At 39.7% G+C, this 19,775-nt stretch overlaps 1 gene segment (V, D, J or C); it reads right to left on the minus strand.

Moving 5' to 3' along the window:
- Positions 1 to 286: 286 nt before the first annotated feature.
- Positions 287 to 15,913, minus strand: LOC140471285 (Ig heavy chain C region-like). The segment is given in 7 exon segments: positions 287 to 688; positions 1,150 to 1,458; positions 3,318 to 3,626; positions 5,677 to 5,985; positions 14,591 to 14,623; positions 15,407 to 15,733; positions 15,865 to 15,913. Coding segments are annotated over 7 exon segments (1,728 nt in total).
- Between the last annotated feature and the right edge of the window lie 3,862 nt (positions 15,914 to 19,775).

Raw genomic sequence — 19,775 nt, forward strand, 5'->3', positions numbered from 1 at the left:
GAAATTGGGCATTTTAAGATTTAGTTTTAATGGAATTTAAGATGGATAAGGTTCTTTGCAGAATCTGGTATTCAGTGAGCTTTACTCTGCCTCCGATCCTAAGTTTACCTGAGCAGGGAATATTAACTGCATAAGACACGAGTCCTGGACCTGTTAATAATCCAACTTGACTTTACAGGTGGAATATCAGTAAAAGTGGGAAACACAATTAATTAAACGGGTGTATATTTAAATCACAATTTGACGAAAAAGCTTTATTACTTTTGTTGAATTATTCAAAGCAACTTTGAGTTTTTTTATTGACATGAATTAACCGTGTCCATCAGTGCAAGTGAAATGTTCACAAAACTCGGTTTACCGCTGGATTTATCGACTGTTCTGTTGATGATCTTCAATGGAATCGCTTCATGTCCCACCACACAGGAGTAAGAAGCACCGCTGGCCCACTCCTCTGCTGTAATGGATAACAGGCTGCACATGAAGAAGGAGGTATTCTCGCCCTCCGACATCACCTCGGTGTTCTTGTAGTTACTGGGATTCACCGGCTTGTCATTGTTTGTCCACTTGACGAAGATCTCTCGGGGGGAGAAACCTCTCACTAAACAGGTGAGGGAGAGAAACCTCTGAGCAGAAACGTCTTCTGTTGGTGGCAGTAGGATAGACACTGATGGCTCCAGTAGCTTTTCTCCTGCAGAATATTTGAAACAAATATAAATCAATTATAAAAATCCAGACTCAATGTTGCATTTCACTACATAATAAAATATGCCAGTTTTGTTTTTTTTTAATTTGGGCTTGATGCACTCTCATTTACTAAACCAGCAGAATGATATCTATTCTATTCATTAAGAGGACCGAGATTAATTCGAAAGTCGACTCCATATTTCTAACCCACAACTAAGACATCCTGTACATTTGTCATTCCTGATGTTAAAAATACAAACCAGGTTTCTTCCCACTTTATTTGACTAATAATCATAAAAGATCAATCTTCGGTACATTTTGTTCTCAGTCAGATATTTAGCTATCCTTCCATCAGACACATCTTTCATGCTCCCACCGTTATTTGGAGCCAATCTAAGCATGCCATGTATGTAACTGGATCTAGATTACACGTGGAATACTTTGTTCTTTCCTCTCACCACTCACCATTTCCCTTGCTGATGGAGTCTCTCAGAGGAGTCGGTAGATACGGATGGTTCACCACACATTCAAAACTAACGTGACTCAGCCAGGTTTCGGTAGAAATGCTCAATTTGCTGATCACGCTGTCGGGATCTTCTCCAGGCTGGTTCGCAATCTCTGATTTCAGAGTCTTCTTTTCTTGTATCCAGGTGACATTGACTCCAGAAGGAAGATTGGACGCAACACAGGTTAATGTCACTGTCGCCTCCAGTAAGACCTGTTCTACTGGTGGTGGTAGCATTTTAACTGTATAATCGTGGCACTCATTAACTCCTATGAAACAGAAATCAAATCAATGAAAAATGCTTCTTTAGAATCAAAACACCGAGCCTTCAGACTACTCCCACATGAAGTGAAGAAACCACCTTTGACATGGCAGCTTCCAAATATTGATGAAATGACGGTTCCTGTTGTTTATATATTTTGATTTGTGAAAACATTTGATATTATCTATAACATGCCCCGTGTAATCATACATAAAGAACACTGGATTTGTCACAAGTGAAACCTGTGACAATGTAATATCAAAGATACCACGGCGTAACACATGGAATTACCTTTCTTCTAGAGTTCTTCTCTCAATTACGACCATCCATTGATACTTGTAACAAGAGTAATCTGAATATAACGACTTCATTTCTATGTTCATGAAATTTACTTGCAAATGCTGCTGGGCATTCTGAATGCCAAATTACATCCCCAAGTTTGAGCAAATTGTAATCAATCATAATTATTGTCTTTGTTCTCATGCATTTGCAGAGGATATAAGGTGTCACAGGGGCAGTGATCAGGCACAGAAATTCTAATCAACATGTTTAACGTTGTTGAAAATAATTGACATTATTAGTGTGAGATCATTCTCTAAAACATACCATATGATATTATTAATCGTGTCAAATTTGGAGTAGATCTAAAAACAAAACAGTGAATTTCTTAGTCGAACAAAGACTGAACAAATACGAGTGTCTTCAATTATTCTCCCAAATTGATGGAAATTTGCGCGAGTATTATTCAGACATCCACTGCTCACTGCATGAACATTTCCATCCTCACCCTGGGCTCAATCGGCCTGACTCAAATTCATAAATCGTTCATCCATACTGTAGCCTTACCACGACAATGTATTCTCCTGCCTCATCCACTAATTGCAGAGAGTAACTTAAAGAGGCTCAATTAAGTCATGTTTATCCAGATTAATCAAATGTGATACCAACTTGGTCCGCGGCCTGGCCCCATGAATGAAGTCGAAGAGCTCAGTATCAGTTAAAATCTATGACGTACAATGCCCAAGGACAACAGACCATTCCTGAGCTGGAAATGAAGCATTGAACACATTTTGATTTAGTTTGAAAGAAGGGTCGCTGCATGTTTTACCATGTCATTTTGAGACCACAAGATAGTAAGATAAAGGTGCAGAATTAGGCAGTTCGGCCAATCGAGTCTGCCCTGCCATTCGATCATGGCTGGTATGTTTTTCTACACCATTCTCCAGCCTTCTCCATGGACTAACCGATCTATCACCACCTTAAGTCCAGTAACTGACTAGGCCTCGATAAACCTCTGCAGCAATGAATTCCACACATGCACCCCCCACTGGCTGTAGAAGTTTTTCCCCATCTCAGTTCGAAATGGTGAACCCTTTGACTCTGAGGATATGCCCTCATGTCCGACACTGGCCTACTGGCCAAAACATTTACTCCACGTTCACCCAATCTCGGCCTCTCAGCATGTTCTAAGTTTCAAGAAATACCTCTCTGACCCTGCTCCCCGGCCCCCACAAGACACGCACCCCTCCCCCACCCCTAACTCCTTTATCCTGAAGCAAGTCACCAGGCATGAATTCGGCACTCTGCCTCTCCAAGTGTGGTCAGCAAACAAACTACTTTCAAAAGAGACTATTAATCCAGCTCACTGTCTATGTGTCTTCAATATGGATGGAAACATGCTTTTCTGATTTGACATAATGTTAAATTATGAGCAATGCTAATGTAACACTCAAACTGAAATACATGACACGTTTGTGAACTGGATGCTCTACACCTTAGTGCTGTTCACTAAATTTGATAAATGTTTGTATCTGATTGACATCGGAGTTCAAAATGATTTCTAGTTCTCTCGTATGTATGTCTTACCCTGGGGTGTGGTGATATTTTGACTTTGAGTGTTCTCTCCATGAGTGACCTGGCAGGTATACACTGCGCTGTTGAACCATTCACTATAAGGGACTGTCAGCCGACTCATCACCGAGAAGTTCCCATCCGCCTCACAGACAGGAGACGTGGAGACAACAGAATCCACGGATTGGCAATTTTTCAACCATGTCACGGAGATTTCCTTCGGATGGAAATCAATGATTGAACACACGATGGTTGCAAACTTGCTGCTTGCGATTTCTTCACTGGGACTCACGGTGAGAAGAAGAGTTGGCTCGAGAAATGGGCCTTTATGAAAAACAATGCATAAATTATCTGACAAATTTGATAACAAATACATTCAGTTCTATTATAACTAATTCTATTATGGCGAATAGATACAAACCTTAACATTACAAGTATCATAATTATGCAGAGTGCTATAGAAGTTGAAATCAACACAGTACAATTAGCAGGACGATGTGATAATGACAATGTAATGATAAAAATTAGAGGTCACAGCAAGGAAGTCAAGAAGGTCAGTTAGATCAGAGGGTGAGATAGCAAGGTTGAATGGTAATCATTTCAATGAAAGGAGCATGATAAACAAGGCAGATGAGTTAACGGCATGAAGGAGGAAGTGTGCACTTGATATCATGGAGACATGTTGAGAGAGGGGCAGGAGTGGCATTTCAATATTCCAAATATAATGCCTTCAAGCGAGACAGGGAAAGATGTAGAAGGGCGGTCAAAATTGTTGATGTTCACCAGTGTGAGGGAATATGTGAGTATAGAAAACATGGAGAAGTATGATGTTTTTTTCAGTAATTACGATGATGTGATGTTCTGTCTTGCTGGAAGAAAAATAGTTATATTTCCAGGGCAGATAAAATGTATGCCAGGCAAAGGATGAAATAGTGGGTCGCTGGCAATAATGAATAATTCCTGGCCACAGGGGATATGGCAAAACTGTCAGTGTGGTTTTGTTATGCTGGATGGATGAAGGGAAAAGCAATGAAACCACAGGCTGGGCTCAAGTTAGACTCAGTAGTAGGGAATATATTGTAACTATGGAGAGGGAAATTAAACTTCATCTGGAAGATGAATCAACAATTCTCAGCACGATTTTATTGACGGGAAGTCATGTCTGAGCAATTTGATGGTAGTTTTCAAAGAAATAAGTCGATGTCCAGAAGATAGTAAAGATCAGAGCCAGTTGTCGTCAAGTCAATTTGACGAATTGAATCCTGAGGTAGCTGAGTGGCGGAGGGCAGAGGATAATGGCCGTAGGATGTTTGTGTGGCTGGAAGTATATGTCTAGTGGTGTTCTGCAGGATTCAGTGTTTATTTATTGATGCCTCAATTATGTAAAAGTGATTTAGAATATACTGCAGGAGATTTGGCTGGTAGGTTCACAGCTGAAGCAAAAGTTGCCGAGTTGGCAGGGAGTGACCATGATACCTTTAGATTGCAGCAAGATACAGAAGGATTGGCCACTTGTGCTGAAAAATGGCAAATTAAAATCATTGTGGATAAGTGTAAGGTGATGCACTTGGTCAGAAGAAACGAAGAGGTATTATGTTTTCAATGGTGGAACTCTGAAAAGGATTGCATGCCCATCGATCCCTTATAGTAATGTGGCAGACGGATAAAAAGGCGAGGAATGTGTGAAGGGTATTTGCTTTTATGAGCCAATACATTCACATTAGGTGTTGGGAGATGATATTGGAAATTAATGAAATACATGTTAAGTCAGACATGAAGCATCATGTGTAGTATAGGACTGCATGTTACGGAAGGAATGTGATTAGACAGAAGGCAGCATTGTTGAGATATTGCAGGATGTTTCCTGGGCTGGAAGTTTTTAATTATGAAATGTGATTCAGCAAACTGGGGTTTTCCTTGGAGCAGAGAAGATTGAGAGAGAAGATGATTGTGATGTCTGGAATTATGGTAGACATACACAGAGTAAACAGAACAAAACCTTTCCCCTTCATGGATGGAGCATTGTCTCAAGGGCATAGGGTTAGGGTAAGGACAGGAGGATATCGGGGAAAACAAAACCACACACCGGGTGTGATTCTGTAGCTCAGTGCCACTAAGTCATGTCGAGGCTGAGCCCCTCATAATATGTGAGAAATATTGAGATGCATATAAGAAATGCCAAGTCACAAAAAGCAATGGTTCAATTGTGGACATGTTGAACTGGAATAGTTAGGGGGCTGTTATTGATTGGCTTGGACTGAATGGGCCGAATGACCTTTTCCTGTGCTGTATATCTCTATGGCTATGTCAAACGTATGATAACTAATGTCCTATTCATGTTAACCACAGATGTGCTGTTCGCTTCAGTTCCCACAAGACTTACATGGCATTCCAGTGTTCTGCTTTGACCCGCTGTGTTGAACCTCACAGGAGATTTTGCTGCAATCCGCTTCTGACTCAGGCAGGGCTAACTGGCTGCTCAGGGTGTAAGCTCCCTTCTTGTTTCTCACGGATGGATAAGTCTTCAATCCAGTCGTGATTGGGTTCCCACCTTTCTTCCAGGTCACCTTGGTAACGTCAGGGGAATAGTCCATTGCCAAACAACCAAAGATCACAGAACCGTCGGCATTGTGTTGCTGACAGGAGGAGACCAGTTCATAAAGTGTGGGGGGAGATGCAGTCTCTCGGATAGAATGAACAATTGAGCAAGTTACTTTCTGTTAATTCGACCTTATTGGTTACCCAAATGTTTCCTCAGCTGTAAATGTATGCCAGTGTGTTCCTGCTCAAATCTTCAGCAGACCTTGAGTTTATTTTTGTTTCCAATCAGTCGTTGATCATGATCTATTGGTTCCCTCTTCAGAAACATGCCCTCGACCTTGACCATTACTATATAAAACTTAGAAATAAGAACACCCTGATCCCACGAAAAGTAACTGTTAGAAAATCTCGCCAACGAACACTTTCATTGGATTGCAGGTGACGAGCATAGTCGTTTCACAAAATGCAAACCAAGAAAACGTGAAAGTTGGAATTGGAAATAAAAACCGAAGTTGCAGGAGAAACCCAACAACTGGCAGCATCTGTGGAGAGAAACCAGAGTGAACGTTTCGAGTCCAGTATCCCTTCCTCGCTTATCAATGTCAGTCAGAATCTACTCTCTGTAAAGAAGGCAGTTGCAAGGCACTGGGACTGAGAGAATGCCTGTCACAGCTGATATCATGCGAATTATCTGGAAGCTCAATGATCGACTTGGCAATTATCTGAATTCTGGAGACCTCTGAAATATAGAGGACCATTAAGGTTCAGAGACTTTGGAATGTGACAGCTAGCTGAACTGAGCATTTATTTGAATATGATTCGAGAAATGAACAAGTACTCTTTTACGTCAATAACCAACAAACTTACAAGCAGTTCATGGTAAAACAGTAACCCCTCAGACGAACCACCGCTCTGACTCTCTTCTCAACCTCAATTTACACTCACATTGACAACCCCTACACTGTTACACGCTCATTCACCCTGGGAACACATGACCCTCATCACAAGAGATAACACACATTCAAGGCAATCCATATTCCAGACAAGAATTTAATCTCGATTCCTTTCACTCAATTCCACTCCTGCTACACTGCACCTCGTTTTTGGTGAATCTAATCCTAACACCAGACTTTTTACAACCCCTGACAGGATATCCCTCCCCCAGATATGAACTCAGACCTTCACCACTGATCTCTCATCTTACCCAAGTCAACCTGTGCACATTGCATCCGAGCTCTGTTCCCATCTGTCCTTCGCCACACTTCGAGCTTTACATTTTGACATCATATCCACGTGTCACATCAGTACAATTAACTTCTGTCACTGAAACAGCCCAGCACTCTGCTTCAGCGATCAACTAAACTTCCTGACACCCTGCCCACCTCTCAACTAACCAGCCCGGCAGCCTGCCCACCTCTCAACTAACCAGCCCGGCAGCCTGCCCACCTCTCAACTAACCAGCCCGGCAGCCTGTCCACCTCTCAACTAACCAGTCCGACACCCTGCCTACATCTGAACTAACCAGTCCGACACCCTGCCCCCCTCTCAACTAACCAGTCCGACACCGTGCCCACCTCTCAACTAACTAGCCCGGCAGCCTGCCGACCTCTCAACTAACAGTCCGACACCCTGCCCACCTCTCAACTAACCAGTCCGACACCCTGCCCACCTCTCAACTAACCAGTCCGACACATTGCCCACTTCTCGATTAACCAGTCTGACACTCTGCCAACCTCTCAATTAACCAGTCTGACGTCTTGCCAATGTCTAAACTAATCAGTCTGACACCCTGTTTACCACTCAACTAACCAACCTGACTCCCTCCTCAGCTCTCAACTAACCAGCCCTGCAGCCTGCTGGCCACTCAATTAACCATCTTGGCACCAGAGAGACACCCTGCATTGCTGCTCAAAGGACCTACCAAGCACAATGCGACCAAGGTATTTCCTTGTGACCATTATGATTTGCTTTGATGCCACCCTGCCAGACTAGGTGCATGCAAGCTTACCCAGCAACCACCCAACACCTTACAGCCTATCAGCTCAAAATCTACCACATCACTCACCTACCTCCTGACTGGATCACCAGCTTCCAACTTTCAGCCTACTCCACCTTAATGTCAGAGATTCAGAGAGTCATACAACACAGAAACAGGCCGTTCGGCCCAGCTCGTCCATGACAACCAGGGTTCCCAAATTAAACAAATTCCATTCGCCTGCATTTGGGCCATATCAATCCAGATCTATTCACTTCCTGTACCTGTCCAAATGTCTTGGAAATTTTGTAACTAGATCTGCATTTGCCACTTCCTCTGGCAGTTCATTCCAATGTCAAGTCCAGTTGCAACACAAACTCCCAACCTTTATACTCAATGCTGTGTGCAATGAGAAAACATTTTACAAACATATTCTTCAACACGCCAGCTACTTGAGACACCACTTTCAACTATATATGTATCTGATCCCTCAGGTCCCTACGTTCTACAAAGCTACCCATTGCCATATCATTAACTCTGTACGAATCTATGTATCTGAATCCCTCGAAGCTTCTGTTCGACATCACGACCCAGTGCACTACCATTCACTTTAGGTTGTTTCCTGATTTCTGTTCCCAAGATGCAATGACTCATATTCAGTTGAAACTGATCTCTATCTGCCCATTGGCCCAGCTGATCATGATCTCGTTGTTCTTTCAGTTAACTTTTATTGTCAATTATAGAACCAATTTTGCTGTTATGTGAAACTTAACAACCATGCCCCATTCAATTTTTTTCACAATTTTCAACCAATTTTGTGCACGGTTCAACTTTTTTTCCCTACATTTCTATTATTTCCTTCAACTCTTGAAAAAACTATCACCTTCTTGAAATCATTTAATGTTTTGACCTCAAACCCTTTCGGTGACAGAGCAATCCAAAGGTTCATTCTTTCGTTGAACAGTACAAAAAAGGGTTCAATCTTATCGTGTGTGGGTAAGACTGTTGACTGTTCCTCCAAACATTACTACATTTTGACTTGCAATTCTTTCATTGGCCCTTTACTCTTTCTGGATCACAGCCATGGAACTCACTTCCTGACAGAGCTGTGAAAATGTTAATACCGCTAAAATGTCAGAAAGTCAAGGAGGCCAAAGTCGACTGATCTCTCAAGGAGATGCAAAATTCCTAACATTTCCACGCCTATCTACAGATGCAAATAACTACTAGAAAAAATGAAGATTATTCTGGTGCTTGCGTGTCCACACAAAGATGACGTGCTCAATAGTTTCGTTGTGTGTAGTTTGATTGTATTTCCAGTGAACCACTTCTTAATCATTTAATGGGCAAGAAGCTTTCCTCATTTTTAGCACGGCAATCATACATTATACTTCCCTGGAATAAAGAAATATAATGTTAAATTAAAGGGACCTGACGATTGGGATGATTGAGTTGAAAATTGTCAGAAATTTAAAACTTATTTTCAAAAGCAATTAATTACAGCGTTATTGTGTCACATTACATACTTACTCAAATGCCTTTCAGAAATGGTGTCTCGCTCTGTTATGTGCAGTTGAATCATTAAATCTGGGATAGTTATTGCTTGTTAATCAGATGTGTTAAAGAGTTTTAGTCAAAGGTTAGCTCGCAAATGTACCATGTTTTCAGTAATTGGTGGAATAGCACAAGGGGCTGAGTGTTTTACTCCTGATCATACCTTCCTATCATTGTGTCATTAATTCAGCTAGCAGAGGTGCTGAACACTATTTACTAAAATATTTCAACGAATTAATTGTTGAAAATATTCTTTAAATATCCCTGTTGATTATTTGGAACAGGAGCATTGACATTCTCTATTTGAGTGGTCAGAATAACTCCCGCCTAAGTACACTCCAAAGATACGAAGGTCAGGTGAATTGGCCATGCTGAATTGCACGTGGTGTTCAGGGCTATGTAATTCAGATGTGTTCATTAGCGTTAAATGTATGGTCTATAGGGTAGGGGAATGGGTCTGGGTGGGTTACTCTTCAAAGTGTAGATATGGACTTGTTGGGGCAAATGGCCTGTTTCCACACTGTAGAGATTCTATAATTCTATACAGCAGCCATTGCCCTCTGCAAGAGGTTGTTACTTCATCATACAACTTCTTCTGAAATTATGGCTCTACGCGAGATCACTCACTTTCAACGATGACCTGGTATTAAATATTTCTGAAAATTCTCAATTTGGCAAAATATATTTTCTCTCTGAACAACTTGTTTCATATAAAGGAATTCGTTTTTAAATGAAACAACAAACTTTGAATGCTACAAATCCGAAATAAAAACAGAATTCTCTGAAGAAAAGCGGCAGGTCTGGCAGTTTTTGTGCAGAGAAAGGAAGCTTATCATTTCAAGTGCAGTGATCCTTCTGCAGCAAATTGTTTTCATATTTTCTCGAACGAGAACTCATACCTATTGAGTTAGACGGTGATTAAGTTTACCTGACTTCTGTTGGAAAAGCATTATAAGAATTTGTACTGGATGATCTGAGATATCAGTTGAAAACGAGTTGAAAAGCTACCACCAAATTGTTGGATTCAACCAAAATCCCACCAGACTGAACAGTCAAATTCACTCACAGTAATGGTTTGATACAAACGAAAACTGCTCCGACTTAATGTCATCAAATATGCTTTGGGAATAATTAACTGTGGGTTAGTTATAAATGGTATTGATAGAACAGCAAGTCAAAATCCGGGATTTCTTTGAGGAGTTACAGTGTTAACCCAGCTCACAATTCCCAAAAGCCTGTGAACAAATATTGATTTGAAAAAGGCTCCAAACCGCCAACCTTCTGTCTAATACCTGAGGCCCATGTCTGGACAGCGATTAAATCGATTTCATAGGCCTCTGTGAGTGGCATTCCAACAGTACTCAAAGAACTCAATGGTTTTTCCCCCGAATTCACCGGATGAGACATGGTATTAGATTCCTCTCTAACAGGTTGTAAATGTACACAAACCACCTGTCTCAGAGTCAGAGACACTACCACTACATTACAACAGATCTGAACACAACCCCGACAACACAGACCACCGGTTTGAGAGTGCACAAAATTGTTAATAATTAACCAAGGATTTCAGCAACCAGGGATTGTTACAAAATGCTTACAAGATGAAAGTAGCATTTCAACAATTATCTAAGAATGCTTTGATAGTAATTCCGAATTGTTCAAGCTCTATGGGAACTGTAGAGGAATAAAACTAGGATTTGCGTTGCCATAAATTTAAATTTAACTGGCTTTCAACTGAGAACGCCCTTCCTCTTAACCCTTTGTATGTTGCTGCACAAGATGGTTTCCTTAGGTTGAAATGGATTAGAATCTTTGGAAGTGTAACATCACCTTTGTCAGTAACATTACATGCTGACAATGAGTTCTTAATAATTTGATTCTACATTGTGCCACTAAATGTGTCATTGACAAGAGAGGCACAAAGAAAATATGCAGCATATTTCCCTCTGTCTCACTGAATGATATATCCTTCATTGCTAACAATTGACTTCAGGGGTCTACAATTTGACTTTTGTTACTGAAGTGTTTATTCTGATTGTAACAATTCAGTCAGGTCTCTCAATATGGTGGTGCCTAATTTCTGGCAGACAAAAGTGGTGTTGAAGCGCCACATGAAATTGAACTGTCTGAGATTCAGGTGTCCGAACCGATCGATTTACAACTGGTCAGGAACAGGGGACAACTCGGTCGAGATAACACGGGAACACACTGTACAACAGTCCTGATCTGAGCAGATATATCAATTCGTCACATCAAATGTATTCACTGCAATTTAACTTTCATAATAGGGACGAGCCAGAGAGAAAGCATCAATGCTTCTCAGAACGTTTTCACAATGAAGTTAGATTACCTACTGATTTAATCAACTTTATCGTGATTGTAAATAAGAAAAGAAATAAGAAAACAGTTTCTGTCTGCATTCCCCGCTTTAACTAATGTCGAAATAAATGATCATCAACACTTACCTAATGTGAACAATCTCATTCAGATTGCTACATTCCAAACATCGCGCCAGTATATTAATTGAAATGAATATTACTCTATTCTCAGTGTCTAAATAAACAATGTGCTCGACTACCCTCCAGTTTCTGTCTTCTCTAAATTTGTTAATTCTGCAACTTTTGGAATGCATGGACAGGAAAACTAAGGGGGTGGCACGGTGGCTCAGTGGTTCGCACTGTTGCCTCTTAGTGCCAGGGGATCCGGGTTCAACTCCCACCTCGGGTATCTGTCTGCATGGAATTTACGCATTCTCCCCGTGTCTGGATGGCATTCCTGTGGATGCTTCCGTTTCCTTCCACATTCCAAAGATGTGCAGGTTAGGCGATATGGATAAGCTGAATTGCCCATAGTGTTCGGGGTAAACGTCGGGGAACGTGTCTGGGTGGTTGCTCAGCGTGGGTTTGGACTTGTTGGGCCGAAGGGAATCTTTAAAATCTCCGATTTTGCATCATTTATTCCCATGGTGAGTTGATGATGGATTATTTTAATTGATTCGAAATCTAGACTTGGTGACATAATCAACTATAGCAGTTGTTTCCTAATGAATGACTCTTCAGTTCCTATGTGTTGTAAAATGTATCTATTTACTTAAAACACACGGTTTGGGAACATCTAAAGCATGGCATGGATTTAATCACTCAGTTAATGTTACATTTTTTAATCCTGTAAATCTAATTTAATCAGACGTACAAGAATTAAAAATTTCAAGTTAAACTGAAAAGCTGATCAATTCAGTGAAACCAATTTGTTCAGCATCGAAATATTTGGAGCTGAATTTCTTAATCGTCTTTTCCAATGATCTCTTCCAGCCAGGAAACTTGTGTGTCGGGAACAGTGGAATTGAAAAGTAATTCTTGATTAATGATATCTCAGTTATGGCATTTTTGCTCAATGACAAGAAAAATTAGAACATTATAATTTTAAAATTATATTTATATTTCTTGTGACTTGTAAACTGTTTCAAGACAAACTTTGTGATTTCAGTAGTAAATTAAGTTCTGAGTTTCGAATTTAAGGTTTGGATTAGACCAGTCCTCAATTGTTACTTTCAAATAAAACTCGCACCCTAACGTGTCTGGTTTCCCTTCATTTCCAAATCCTTTGCGATTTGCCTTTCACTAAAATATTAGGTTTAATGAAAGTTCAACTCCAATGCTGATTGCATTGAATGAGGAAACTGGAGCAGTTCACTATCAACAACTATGTAAACATTTCTAAAGCAATGTAGAAATCAAAGACAGCTTCAACAATATATTAGCTTAATTTTACCGAAGCACATTCGCTCACCAACTGAACAACGATTACCCAATCACAACACTGAGGATCAACGATGTGTTTGCAGCAAAACTGTCTCTTTGCAAACATTTTAAAAAGAACCAAGAACATAATGTAACCTCACAACAAATATCCCAAATTGGAAACCATCAAAACTGCTCACCATCACACAAGCGAATAATTAAATCAAATAGAAATAAAAAGTCAGAACAGCTGCCATGGTACTGAGATAACTTTTTGAAAAACACTTAAAGCTTTAACACTTTCGGCAACAACTCAATTTATTACCAACCCATATCGTATTTCTGATCACGTCAATCTTGTGCAGTGCACAGTAGAGCTGCTGAATGCATCTATTGATTAATCGCCTGAAGGTCAAAATAAAATGAGTTCAATGGACAAACATTAGAATTGATTGTTATGATAAGTTCGTCTCAATTATGAAATCTGATGAATTCGGTAGCTTAAGACTTTAGTCCCAAATTTTATTTTGAATGAGGCTACTTAAAACAGACTTTAACTAGTTTAAAATGATAACTGAGACTGTGTATGTAAAAAAAGCTCTAAAAAGACGTCGTTTTTTTTAAACTTCTCACACTTCCGTATTTCTGCGTTAAGTTGGTCTTCAGACAGTTACAAACGGACATCGTGTTTTCAATCAATCAGAAAAAATATTGCCCCGCATTTAACAAACGCAGAAACGATTCAGTACAAAGAACTTCACAGATATTCGTAACTGAGAGTCATCCAGAGAGACAATCCCCTTTGCCGAAATAAAACACCGATTTCTGAAAGCATGAAAACGCAGTTCAATTCCACAAGATGAATCAACTCAATTCAACACCATCAAATAAAGCAAAGCCAGAACCCAATTAACTTTTCAACAGAATCAAATAAAACACAATCCGCATCCAATCAAAAGAATGAAATGTAGTGCCGCAAGAAGATTCCATGGCAATATCCAACGTGCTTGTCATCAACAAAATTAACAACTCAAACGACAAAATGCAATCATGGTAAAAGCATTATGCACCCGGGGAATATATTCAATAAATTAACATATTTTCATCCTGTTCAGTGATATTTCCAATATCTTTAAGTTCTTATCATTTGTTGTCAATAATAAAACTCACAGATAGTGGGTGTCACTAAACTTTGCTTGTACCTGACTGATTGAGAGAGTTTAGGTGTTTCATGGAAGTCAGCCACACAGAATGCCCATCTGATTTTTAAAAAGATATACACTGAGCATCTGAATCCGCCACAACGACCTCAGTCATTTTCTGAGACTTAATGTAAGTCTATAATCAGTTTTAACAATACTCAAACGGAACCAAATCAAGCTCAGCACAGGATCTAAGTTTCACTTAATTCAGGAATTATTCACATGAATGGAACGTTAGTAAAAAATAAAGTCACGAAGAAAGTTCAAGGTTCTTACCTGAAGTCACCGTCACCATGGTCCCTTGGCCCCAGGAACCAAGATAGTCACAGCGTTACATTCTCTGGACTTGGTCACACAATAACTAAGTCTGCATAAAAACAAACAAAATCCTGCATTATTCTAAATTTTCAGAACCATTGTCAAAATGAAGTCGTGATAAATCTTCATCACGTTATAATTGTACAGTGGATACTGATCATTCTTACTAAATTATTATAATGTTTTATATTTCACAGAGTAACACATGAGCTGATTCTCAAAATCACCAGCTGCTCCAATAATAATCACCGATTTTGCGAATTAAATTTACAATTTAAACAGCGATAATTGCACAATACCCCACAGAACTAATACTGAAATGCGAGTTTAGGTATTCTGTACAGGTAAACATTGACTCGTTTCAAACAATGGGGTCTGGAACGGGTTTTTGTATTGATCATAATTGCAGTGTCACCCCAGTATGTCACTGTGAGACACATTGGGTCAAATACTACGGCGGGCTGCAAGCTGTAAAATGCAGATATATAATTTCATTAATTCCTGGAAAGAAGTGATTCAGGCTCCTCTAAAAATTATTTAGTGGAATATTTCAGCTTTTCCTATTCACTGTATTTTAAAAGCTCGGAATTCTTTTGCAAGTTTGGCGTGCATTAATGTAGCCACAAACATGAGGAAAGTAGAATAATTTTATACATTTGTCCAAACTAGTCACTCCTGGATGGGATTTAAATTAAGTCTCACATTATTTTCCTGGTCCTTCAATGGTAATAATCGCCAGCTTGAGACAAACCCTTGTCAGTGGTTTTTGTATGAGGATGTCACTGTGTACATCACTGTGTCTTGCACAGTAATAGATGGCGGTGTCTTCGATCTTCAGGTTCTCCATCTCCAACGCGAAGATGTTGTTTGAAGTGTCTTTGGACGCAGTAAATCGATTCTTAATCGCGGGTACATAGTTACTGCTGGATGAACTTTTGTATTCAAGCAGCCATTTCAGCCCCTGCCCGGGAACCTGTCGGACCCAGCTCATCCAATCATTGCCAAGATCGAAGCCGCTGGTTTTACAGGTCAGTTTCAGGGTGGCTCCGGGATGGCCACTCTCTGACTCTGGTTGAGTTAAAACAATCTCCGACTGGACACCTTTAAAAATGAAAACAAAAAGAACCCATGAGAATTAATGCTGATACAATGATGCCTGAGTCTATTACATTCGTGGGGCAGACTAACATTGAGACAGTAACAAAGAGAGACATGAACAAAAAAACACTCACATGATAAAAATGTCATTAACAAACTGAGAAAAATTGTTGACTTGATCATTCTGATAACTTGTGGAAAATGGTTCTGTCAAGAGCTTTCTGAACAAACCAGATCCAGGAGTGATGAACTAAAGCACAGTGACCCGGATTTTTATGATCATCAGAAGGGGCAGGTTTACAGGTTCCGCCTGTTGGTTTCCTGCTGGAGGCTGAGACAGGATCCTCGTATCACCTTGCACAGCCCTAACAGATGGGTTCATATTTACACGAGATTATTCTTAAACATGGAAATAGACACACCTTGGGATATTGTTTTGCTTATTAGCCTGCTAGGAAGTGTTTTTTGAATGGGGAAAGTAAAATTTAACAGCTTGAAGTATTTTTCAGATGAATTTTTCAGATATTTTGATTAAACCAACAAAACAATTTCAATTGGAAGTTGGCTCTCTGTATTTTAACATGCACTCACGAGTAAATAAAACTAAAATCAAAGTCCGAAGATATTATCAGCCAAATAATTAACTGGCCATACTTTTTTCTGGACACTCCAAGTCTCCGCCATACTACAAAATAATTTGGAAATCATACCAGATGTTTCTAAATTCACTTTGTGCAACTGAATACAGAGCGTGTTCAAAGTGATTATGTATAGAATATTCAATTGGAAATTAACTCCCTTTGATTCGACATTCAACCACAAGCAGAAAAAGCTAAAACGAAGTTTAATACCATTGTCAGACAATACAATTACTGACTTTATTTCTGCAACCACTCCAAGTTTCTCTCAAATTACAAAATAAGATATCATTTCTAATTGGCGTTTCTAAATTCAGTTTAGGCAAGTTAATATTGAGCATGTCTAAAATGAATATGTTAAGAATGTGTGTGTATGTCACTAAACTGTTTGGACACGGAGATTAGAAGAACCTCACCATATTACAGAATCTCTCTCCTTGTATCTTTTTTCAACATGCACCGACTACAAGATAGATATTTGAAAATGTATTTGTAATGGAAGGCTGTGTGCCTGAGAAATACAAAGTGGATTGACATTGATACCTAACACTCCGGTAAACCTTTGAAAGAGAATCTAATAAAGTGGAGCAGGCTGGTGGGAAGTTAGAAAATAATTCTCAACATCTAAACCATTGCAGGTAACTGTTTGGGTACATCAGGAGTGTCTGGCAAGTTACAGAGTATTACATCAATAATTGCCACGGATGTCGGTCATAAACAGCACATTTTTCCGCGCATTGGTAACTGTGACACGGGACTGTCAACGAGTAGAAATCAGCTAAACCTATGCATTACACTGCACCGGTGCTCACTATGTATAAATGGCCCACTCGGTTTTAATGAGATGCATTAATCAGAGAATGGTGCAACAGGTTATGGGAGTTCAAGCCAATTCAAGTTTATCAACTTACTCTGAGAAAATGACATATGTTAGTGCAATGAGGGAGTTTGGGAGCATTAACGCTATATTCAAGAGCTTTAAAAATCCTCAATACAAACGGTTTACTAACTAGGCTGATCTTCAGCCAGAGTTAATATAAATGTCTGTCATGCAGTCAATATCCTGTTTTCTGATTGTCACACAGTGAATGCTGCGTTGAGTGGCCATCTTTGTGAAAGAAGAAATGCCAAGTTGAGTGTGTCCATTTTGGGTAAACGTGAAAATACAGTTTTTTTGGTTAGATTTTGTTTTAGTTGATTCATACTGCCTTTAATCTGCCAGATACAGTCGTTGGCAGCAATTAAACCGACTGCAGAAATGGTTCTCGAGTTTCCAGTTACATTTACCGGAAGCATCTGGAGTCTCTGCAGTTGATCAAAGATATTTTGTCTCACTGTTGACCACTTGCCAGAAAGCCAACGTCAAAACATAACCACTGCGTCGGCATAAATAAATCTACTCAGCAGCAATGCTACAGAAAATATTAATTTTCAGCTGTGCAACTTGGAGAACTGGTCCCTTCTCTCATTAAAACAAATATTCACTGAGTCTTAGTCACAACGGAAAAATCAACATTTCACGAGAGGATCACTACAGCACTCTATGAAATTGAGAAAAAACAGATAGATAGTTGTTCATGAAGTCATGGAGAGAAAACACTTAGAAACAGATCCTTCGGTCCAAACAGTCCACGAGCAACCATAATCCCAAGCGAACCTAATCTCACCTGTATTGGCCGATATCGTCCCAAACAGCTCGTATTCATGCACTTAACTAAAAGTCTTTGAAAAGTTATAACTGTATTCATATCTAACTCTTCCTCTTTAAGATAATTCCTCACATGAACCATTCTCTGTGTAAAAGTTGCCGCTGATATCAATTTAAAACTTTTCTCCTCTTACCTTAAAAAAAAGTTCTCTGCTCTTGAAATCCCCCACCCTCGGGAAAAGACATTTGCCATTTTCCTTACCACTCATGACTTTTACAAACTTGTACAAGATCACCTCTCGAACTCTTACACTCCAATGAAAGAAGTTCCAATCATCTGGATTTCCAACGGTGGATCTGTGCCTCACATTCTCCCGTGTGTTTCAATTAGAGATCCTCCTGCCTCCCCAGGTCCACATATTACATTCCTTCACAATATTTCAAAGAATTGAAAGGGGCTTGTCCTTCCCGTCTTGTTAAATTTTATTTTGCTCCAACCATCATCACAAAATCAGTTGTTCATGTCATTGCTGATTCATGGGAGATCTCTGTGCGCACAGTGTCTACTGAAATAACTACATTACCATCCTGAATGTACTTCAGAAGTGTACCTCTAGCTCACAAACGCAATTATACACCAGGAAACAGTGAATACCCTCTCTGCACGCCGCCACACCTTCTACTTTGCCCTTTGTGAAAACCGTACTGTCAATATTAAGTAAACTAAATATATTTTGTTTTGACTTTCTTAACTCATGTTGCTGATCTTGGCTGAAAACAGGGATATTGTAGGTTCAGCATTAATGTGTGCATTAATTTTCATGTTAACTTAAATTTAATAAGTAAGTCAAGAACAGTTAAAATATCTCGAGAAACGACGATTAGAACCGGGTCATTCTCAGGGCTGTACCAACTGTTTGAATAATGATGTAGTTCTGCCTACAGTTTTCCCATAAGCCAGCATTTAATAGAATTGGATATCATGTCTGAGTGGACAATGGATTTGACCTTACACAATGATCCGGATTGTAATGGCTCCTCATCACCTTTTGCACTATTTCCATCATATTTTGACGTGAATACAAGTAATTTCCCCAGCTGCTGGTGAAGTGATAGTTTACACAATATCAGTTAACGTTAATGCAACTAAACATAAGAACAATGACAATCGAAAAAAAAACTTTATGACATCCATGCAGACATACTCGTGGGCACACACACACATCTGATCACTTCATTACTGTCAGAATGGAAGTATTTTCGAATGAATCTCGGAGGATGCTGCTAAGACTGGAAAGAAAGCAGTCATAACGAAATTCGAGGTGGCCTGGAACTGTTCATTTGGAGCAGAGGAGGTTGAGGGATATTTTTCTAAACAAACACTCAAATGTTATGCAAGGATAAAATAGATGGGAAAAACCACCTTAGCTTGGGGGAGGGGGAGGGAGACGGTGGGGAGTTCGATAACTAAGGTGCTTAGACATAAGTGATAGACAGCAAACTCAAGGGGAAGATTCGGGAAACTCACAACCAGAAAGGATAGTAGATGCAGGAGCACTCAAATCATTAAAAATAAGTTTGGCGATGTGCTTCATGTGCTCTAACCTGAAGAGTTACGGATAATATACTATGAAGTGGGTGTAGTTTGGGAGGTGGCACAGGGCTGATGGGCGACGTGATCCCTCTCTGTCATTAAACATTTCTATTACTCCAAATGAACCCTTCCTACTTTGTTTAATTCGAAGGCTGTAATTCATAT

Source organism: Chiloscyllium punctatum, chromosome X, assembly GCF_047496795.1.
Source record: "Chiloscyllium punctatum isolate Juve2018m chromosome X, sChiPun1.3, whole genome shotgun sequence".
NCBI lineage: Eukaryota > Metazoa > Chordata > Chondrichthyes > Orectolobiformes > Hemiscylliidae > Chiloscyllium > Chiloscyllium punctatum.